At 47.1% G+C, this 9,128-nt stretch overlaps 1 protein-coding gene across 3 annotated transcripts in view; it reads right to left on the bottom strand.

Moving 5' to 3' along the window:
* Window positions 1–6,831: 6,831 nt before the first annotated feature.
* The window catches only part of LRP8 (LDL receptor related protein 8), a 187,392-nt gene continuing 185,095 nt past the window's right edge, over window positions 6,832–9,128 (bottom strand). For 2 of the 3 annotated variants that reach the window (XM_083157909.1, XM_083157910.1), the window contains exon 19: window positions 6,834–9,029. In XM_083157909.1, the coding sequence (XP_083014035.1) occupies window positions 8,991–9,029 (39 nt within the window). In that variant the 3' untranslated portion in view covers window positions 6,834–8,990. Of the gene's footprint in view, window positions 9,030–9,128 lie in introns of all 3 variants that reach the window. The other variant, XM_083157911.1, reaches the window with a different exon arrangement.

The raw sequence follows: 9,128 nt of genomic DNA, 5'->3' as shown, positions 1-9,128 counted from the left end.
GACGTATTACAGGGAGGACGGGAGGCGGAGCCAGTGACGTATTACAGGGAGGTCGGGAGGCGGAGTCAGTGACGTGTGCAGGGAGGGCGGACCCGGCGGAGGCGGAGCCAGTGACGGCAGCGTGGGATGGAGAGAGCCAACCAGTGGGAAGAAAGGGCGGGTCTTACATCATCCTATGGCGAGCAGTCAGTCACTATGGCTGCACCGTGTCCCGCCCCGGCTCCCGGCCTTGCGTGAAGTCAGCCGGGAATACGGTCACGAGGTCTATAAACATTAGGTCGACATGCAGGAAGGATGACATGACTGAAGGACGACATGGGGATTGTCCACTAGACAGACTAGATACCCTGGCGGCTGCATTTTGTACCAGGTGTAAGCGGTGCAATTCTTTTGCTGGGAGACCCAGGTAGAGAGCATTGCAGTAGTCTAGTCGCATACCTCCCAACTTCTGTCCGTATGAAATAGGGACACTCGCGCGCCCGAAAAGGGGGCGGGGCGTATGCAAATGAGGAAAGCTTATGCTAATTAGCCGCGACCTCATTTTCATACGAGAATAGACGCTGTGCGCATGCGCACAGCGTCTATTCTACTAGATTGGGGGTCTCCCAACTGCCACCCCCCGCAGCGGGACAATGCCTGCCGCGGGTGGGACAGCGGGACAGGACCCGAAAATCGGGACTGTCCCTCTAAGATCGTGACAGTTGGGAGGTATGTAGTCGTGATGATATAAATGCATGTATGACTTTAGGCAGGTCTGCTGAGGGGATGAAGTGCTTGGTTCTGGCTATATTCCATAAGGTGGGTACACACGGGGGAGATATATTGCTCAGTGTCTCGCTGATAAAAGGGAACCTCTGCCGGCGGTGCCACAGAGGTAATCAGCTGACCAGCGATTAGAACGGGGCTGAAAACGGGAGCGCGCACCCTGCGATTTATCGTCAAGGCACACTCCCATCACTGGCAATATGGTCGTCAGCGACCATATTCCCAGTGATTTCAGTCCCTATCGCAGCCGTGTGTACATGGCTTTAAATGATAGAATGAGGATTTAATTGTGATGTTTAAGGGTCAGGATCAGTTATGTGGTAATGCACAGGATTCCCTTCTGTTTGGCCACAATTTGACTATTGTTATGGAAATAAACTTGAATTGGTCATGGACCACCAACCCATGGCACCCCTGCAAGTCCACCAAGGCACAGAGTTTGGGAACCACTGCAATAGGGCATGGTGGGAGAATAAAATAGTGTGCCTGAAGCATGGCGAGCACAGGGAGACATCGAAATGTGCATGTCGACTGTGTCGTCATTCTGGTAAAAAAAATATATATAAAAAACCCCATGTCGAATGTTGACATTTTGACTGTTGACCTTCTATATACATAGTAAATAAGGTTGAAAAAAGACGTTAGTCCATCGAGTTCATCCTATGTAACGTGTAACTACTGACGTGAGTAAGTCATATCTATAGGATTCCCTTAGTGGCTGCATCCAGTTTTGATTTGATTTCAGTAACAGTAGTTGCTGTAACCACCCCACCGGCAATGAGTTCCAGAATGTTCCTGCTCTAATGGTGAAGAATCCTCTTCTTAATTCAGTACAGAATCTCCTTTCCTCGAGCCTCAGTACATGCCGGCGTGTCCTAAGTATAGGCCTGTTACTGACCAATCATCTCCCAGTTCCATATGATTCCCAATCCTGTATAGGAACATACTAACCCTATCACCTCCCAACCTCCGTTTCTGCCCTATAACGTTGGGATAGGCCAGACGTGGTGCAGAAGAGAAGCCCCGGGCTCTTCAGATGGAACGGACTCTAGGAGGTTGGGATTAGAGAGGATTCCAATCAGTCCACAAGGCACGTCTAACCATGTCCATCGTATAACGTGATGAGGTATCCGCACTGGGGGGGGGGGGGGGGGGGGGGGGGGGGGGGCGATAATCCGCATTGTATCGGTCACAGTTACATGTAACGCAATGACACAAATAATGACACAAAGCTATAGGGTAAAAAAGGTTTATTTTTTTCTATGTAGAAACAGGTCAGAATTGTACAACAAGTTAAGAACATGGGTAAGTAAGATATGGTAATTCTTTACAATAAGCCCCAGTACCAGTTACCACAGCGCGCCCACATACATTGTGGTATTGCAGGGGTTACATTACCATGGTAACAACAGAGCGCAGGTAAGTACACATTTTATCTGCATATATAAAAAGAATGTGGTTTAAGAAATTCAACCCTTACTTAAAAAATATGAACAGCTTTGGTTGACCTGTACCTATGTTGGTTAGATGAATGTAAGTGCCCTTATACAATGCTGGGCCAGCCTGCAATGCACCACTCACCCACAGTCCTGCGTGTACCCATACATACATACATACATACATAAATATACATACATCAACATGCACTAGTTATATCTGTGCTCATTTACAGAGTTTCACATTAACCATTTCTATCACCTCAAAAAGAAGTGCCCTAAACAAGAGCCCAGTGTGTATCCGACCCAGTAATGTCTGCAGAGGAGTATCCGACCCAGTAATGTCTGCAGAGGAGTATCCGACCCAGTAATGTCTGCCATGGAGTATCTGACCCAGTAATGTCTGACGAGAGGTATCCGACCCACTAATGTCTGCCTAGGAGTATCCAACCCCGTAATGTCTGACAAGAGGTATCCAACCCAGTAATGTCTGACAAGAGGTATCCAACACAGTAATGTTTACCGAGGAGTATCCGACCCAGTAATGTCTGACGAGAGGTATCCGACCCAGTAATGTCTGACGAGAGGTATCCGACCCAGTAATGTCTGACAAGAGGTATCCAACCCAGTAATGTTTACCGAGGAGTATCCAACCCAGTAATGTCTGCCTCGGAGTATCCAACCCAGTAATGTCTGCCTCGGAGTATCCAACCCAGTAATGTCTGACGAGAGGTATCCGACCCAGTAATGTTTGCCGAAAAGTATCCGATTTCTGTGGCTACAGCTGGTGAGGATAACCTGCCTTCTGCTTTATATATATATAAATATGGCTTTTAGGAGTGGTCACCAGCAAATGACAAAGATTTATTACAGACACAGCTGCTTAGCGACCTAAGAGAATGACACATGGTCTGGTGGCAATCACTAACACCACAATCCCATTGCTGGGATGAAGAGGCCTGTGCTACCTGCCAGCACAAAGGAAGATAATAGGCTGAGAGGTGGGCGCATGTCAGGAGCAATAATCTGTACATGCGCAGCACAGAAGCAGCCCTTACTGCGCATGCAACATCCGCATTACCTGAGATGATATCTGCAATCCACGGGCGGAGACAGCGAGGTGACCTAAAGTCATGGGTATAAATAGAAAATAGTGCTCGTTGCGCCTGGGTAGGTATATAGCTGCTCTGTAAGGATATAGTAATTTGGGGAGTATGGGAACAAAGCGCTGGTGTTATGGGTAGGACATACGATGACGTACAGGGATAGGGTAGGGATAAGATGAGAGAGATAGGCGTTAAATAAAATCAGAAAAATATATATATAAAAATATATAAAAGAAAATAATAGATAAATAAAATATAAAAAAATAATAAAAGGAGAGTAAATGGAATGAAATGCAGTAGAGAAAAAATTAAAATGAACAAGTGAAAGTGAAAATAATAAATAAAAATAAAAAGATGCAATGCAACAATGTTTACACTCTTTTACGTGTTTTGTTTGAGAACCAGGTCCGGAGCTGTGCTTGTAATAGAAGTGATTGTCCGTGGTGGGTGCGAAGCACTGGGGGAGCTTATGACCTAACTATCCCTTACTTGTAAGTGAGGTAGACGGTCTTCTTCTGCCGCAGTATGCACTCGCGGCTCTCCTCTCTTAAATTAAACAAACCTTTAAATGTCGAGAAGTATACTTCTCGACATTTAAAGGTTTGTTTAATTTAAGAGAGGAGAGCCGCGAGTGCATACTGCGGCAGAAGAAGACCGTCTACCTCACTTACAAGTAAGGGATAGTTAGGTCATAAGCTCCCCCAGTGCTTCGCACCCACCACGGACAATCACTTCTATTACAAGCACAGCTCCGGACCTGGTTCTCAAACAAAACACGTAAAAGAGTGTAAACATTGTTGCATTGCATCTTTTTATTTTTATTTATTATTTTCACTTTCACTTGTTCATTTTAATTTTTTCTCTACTGCATTTCATTCCATTTACTCTCCTTTTATTATTTTTTTATATTTTATTTATCTATTATTTTCTTTTATATATTTTTATATATATATTTTTCTGATTTTATTTAACGCCTATCTCTCTCATCTTATCTTATCCCTACCCTATCCCTGTACGTCATCGTATGTCCTACCCATAACACCAGCGCTTTGTTCCCATACTCCCTAAAGTCATGGGTATGTTATAGAAGAGCAAGGCGAGGTGCAGTGGGCGTGTCTTGAGGATGTAAGGGGAGTGTCATGGTAATGTGTGTAATGGGTGTGTCATGGGAGTGTCAAGGGTGTATACGGGGAGTGTCATGGTAATGGATTGTGTGTAATCGGCATGTATGGGGAGTGTCATGGGTGTGGTGTTGTGAGTAATGGGTGTGTACAGGGAGTGTCATGGGCATGAATGTGCAGTGTGTAATGGGCATGTGTTGTGTGTAAGGGGAGTGTCAAGGGTGTATACGGGGAGTGTCATGGTAATGGCGCCGCAGCAGCGGAGCCCGCGTGTAACACACTAACTACATGGAGTGAATGTAACGCACCAGCGGAGCCCGCGTGTAACGCACTAACTACATGGAGTGAATGTAACGCACCAGCGGAGCCAGCGTGTAACACACTAACTACATGGAGTGAATGTAATGCACCAGCGGAGCCCGCGTGTAACACACTAACTACATGGAGTGAATGTAACGCACCAGCGGAACCCGTGTGTAACACACTAACTACATGGAGTGAATGTAACGCACCAGCGGAGCCCGCGTGTAACGCACTAACTACATGGAGTGAATGTAACGCACCAGCGGAGCCAGCGTGTAACACACTAACTACATGGAGTGAATGTAATGCACCAGCGGAGCCCGCGTGTAACACACTAACTACATGGAGTGAATGTAACGCACCAGCGGAGCCCGCGTGTAACGCACTAACTACATGGAGTGAATGTAACGCACCAGCGGAGCCCGCGTGTAACGCACTAACTCCATGGAGTGAATGTAACGCAGCAGCGGAGCCCGCGTGTAAAGCACTAACTCCATGGAGTGAATGTAACGCACCAGCGGAGCCCGCGTGTAAAGCACTAACTACATGGAGTGAATGTGACGCACCAGCGGAGCCCGCGTGTAAAGCACTAACTACATGGAGTGAATGTGACGCACCATCGGAGCCCGCGTGTAACACACTAACTACATGGAGTGAATTTAACGCAGCAGTGGAGCCCGCGTGTAACACACTAACTACATGGAGTGAATGTGACGCACCAGTGGAGCCCGCGTGTAACGCACTAACTACATGGAGTGAATTTAACGCACCAGCGGAGCCCGCGTGTAACGCACTAACTACATGGAGTGAATGTGACGCACCAGCGGAGCCCGCGTGTAACGCACTAACTACATGGAGTGAATGTAACGCACCATCGGAGCCCGCGTGTAACACACTAACTACATGGAGTGAATTTAACGCACCAGTGGAGCCCGCGTGTAACACACTAACTACATGGAGTGAATGTGACGCACCAGCGGAGCCCGCGTGTAACGCACTAACTACATGGAGTGAATTTAACGCACCAGCGGAGCCCGCGTGTAACGCACTAACTACATGGAGTGAATGTGACGCACCAGCGGAGCCCGCGTGTAACGCACTAACTACATGGAGTGAATTTAACGCACCAGCGGAGCCCGCGTGTAACGCACTAACTACATGGAGTGAATGTGACGCAGCAGCGGAGCCCGCGTGTAACGCACTAACTCCATGGAGTGAATGTAACGCACCAGCGGAGCCCGCGTGTAACGCACTAACTACATGGAGTGAATGTGACGCAGCAGCGGAGCCCGCGTGTAACGCACTAACTCCATGGAGTGAATGTGACGCACCAGCGGAGCCCGCATGTAACACACTAACTACATGGAGTGAATGTAACGCACCATCGGAGCCCGCGTGTAACGCACTAACTACATGGAGTGAATGTGACGCAGCAGCGGAGCCCGCGTGTAACGCACTAACTCCATGGAGTGAATGTAACGCACCAGCGGAGCCCGCATGTAACGCACTAACTACATGGAGTGAATGTAACGCACCAGCGGAACCCGCGTGTAACACACTAACTACATGGAGTGAATGTAACGCACCAGCGGAACCCGCGTGTAACACACTAACTACATGGAGTGAATGTAACGCACCAGCGGAGCCCGCGTGTAAAGCACTAACTACATGGAGTGAATGTAACGCACCAGCGGAGCCCGCGTGTAACGCACTAACTACATGGAGTGAATGTGGCGCACACAAGTTGACTCTGGTAAAATGAACTCTTGTACAGTAACCGATAAAGGACAGATGTGATATTAATGCCGCAGGGCGCGCACTAGACCATACCGCTACACAAGCAATATCATTTCCGTGGGACTCCCGGGATAACGATATAGCCTATACCAACTGGACGATATTGTTCACCCGGCCGCCACACAGAACATAGTCACTGGCGATATTGGCAACATTGAGCTGCATGTTCAGACAGGATGCAGTTAAAATCCCGGCGGTCGGGATCCCGGCGTTCAGAATTCCGACGCCGAAATCCCGACACATTCTCCCTCCGTGGGTGTCCACGTGGCGAGCGCAGCGAGCCCACAAGGGGGGGCGATCCACGTCCCCCCCTTGTCGGCATTTCGGCTGTCGGGATTCCGGCGTCGGGATTCTGAACGCCGGGATCCCGACTGCCGGGATTCAGTACTGAATCCGTTCAGACGATGGAGGACACGTTACTGAACCATTAGAGTGCACATCAGTATCGATATAGACAATATGCGTGACATATCGTTAAAGATGAACGTCTAGTGTGTACCCAGCTGAGGTGATCCGTATTTGTGTTATACAAGGTTACAATGCATACGGGGAAATGTAACTACAATAGATCAGTATAAGGAGGAGCGCCACTAGATGGCAGCGCCATGTAACAGCAATGAGAGACCATGCACATGTATAGCAATTGGGGGACACGTAACAACCAAACACATGGATAGAACACAAATAACATGATGCAAAAGTGGAGCCGTTCGCTGCGGCGTCACGTGACGGCGGCGTCACGTGACGGCGGCGACACGTGACGGCGGCGCCACGTGACTGCGGCGCCACGTGACTGCGGCGCCACTCTACACCTAGGCATAAACCACTAGCATTATAAAGAGTTAGAACCATGTTTTTATGCCGGGAAGTATCATTCTTAATATAACTAATAAATAATAAACTTACACAATAATTTTGTCCCCTAATATATTAATATTTCCTGCATAATAGATTTATTAACGTTATCTACCTCACTATTGGCTTCATAATGATTGGCCCTATACTAAACGCACTGAGATTTCCTACCTTCTGATTGGCCGGATGGGTGGCTCGGACACATGTAAAAGAATATTTGATTTTTAAATCACCATTAAAATGTCTGAATAGTGACCTCAGGTGGTTGGAGATGTCGCCAGGGAACTACACAAACTGCAGATAGAATGGATCACATTGGACACAATCCTAGGTGGGAATAATACAGCTAGAATCAGTTGTTTTCTCATTCATTGTTATTTCCCCATAATCCTGTACTCTGGGCCTCAATCAGCTTTGTTAGCAAGGCAAAAAACCATGCTGCACTGCAGAGGGGCAGATGTAACATGCAGAGAGTTAGATTTGGGTGAGCTATTTTGTTTCTGTTCAGGATGAATACTGGATGCTTTATTCTTACATTGCAATGTAGAGTTCAGTTTGAATACATCTCCCCCAAACCTCTCTGCACATGTTACATCTGCCCCCCAGCAGTGCAGCATGGTTTTTCCCCAGTTGTGTGCTGAATCAGGCCATATGTGTGTATCCTGCCACAATATGAAGGTAGCGCATATTTCCCTGCTACTTTCTGGTTCTGGGGCCGGCTGAGCTACTGCGCACGGAGCGTCTGCTGGCTGCAGTATCCTCCGGAATGTATAATGCATTCCCCCAAACTCACAGATCCAGAAATAGCATCTACTCAGTGTGTTCCCAGAGAAGATGTATCACCGCACCTCAGCACAAGGGGTAAATCTTGGTGTTCAGTTTAGTTTTTTAATATATATGTTTTGTTCCCCAAATTTATCAAGGTTTTTTTTTAATCTACAGGACGACAGTTCTAACTATGGTAAAGAGAAGAGAACAAAAAGAAGCAATCGAAGGCTCTGTAGACCGGCGCACCTAACGTACGCAGATCCAGGGGCTCTACCGCAAACATCCAGAAAATAAATACTCTCAGCCCTCTCATATGTACAGCGCCTTCTCCCCTGCCCCACGCCCAGGTTAATAAATATCCTGCAAAATTCTACGTTTCATCATTAATTTAATATAGGTTGATGGAGAACCACAAAGTTTTGTTAAATTATGTACAAAAACACCTCTATAAATATAATATTTAAAAATGGTTGGTTGTCCGAAGAGGCCGCTATATACAGAGGGAGAGCCGCTGCCTCGGATCAAGTAAAAATCTGTATAAAAGATTATACATACAAACCGCTACATCCTTTGGATGTTTGAAACATGGAAATTTTGTGGTTGTCCATCAGCAAAATAAATAAAAAAGGGCTCAGTATAGAAAAACCAGAGATGAGATTATTGCGCTGCCTGTAACGCCAAATCTGCGCAATGCGGTCATCTCCATGATCGGCGGGATCCATGACATCATATGCGTGTAACACATTCGGTAACGTGCTACGGTGTGCTAATGGCGTAGCATGTAATATGTTATGCTGGTCATGGTCACGCTGGGAATAGCTGAGGAGAATGTGCCGGCTTCAGGGTAATCCATCGTCTTCCAAGCTTAACGCCACTCTCTGGGAAAGACACAAGAACACGCAATATGACCGTTAGCAAATGGAGAAAGGGAAAGTTTGTCTTCAAATAGAGACACTGACACCGTTTTTAAATTAATT

This window comes from Crinia signifera, chromosome 8 (assembly GCF_055691185.1).
Source record: "Crinia signifera chromosome 8, ASM5569118v1, whole genome shotgun sequence".
In the NCBI taxonomy this organism is placed as follows: domain Eukaryota; kingdom Metazoa; phylum Chordata; class Amphibia; order Anura; family Myobatrachidae; genus Crinia; species Crinia signifera.
The sequence above is the reverse complement of the archived record's forward strand: the minus strand, read 5'-3'. Positions and strand labels throughout refer to the sequence as shown.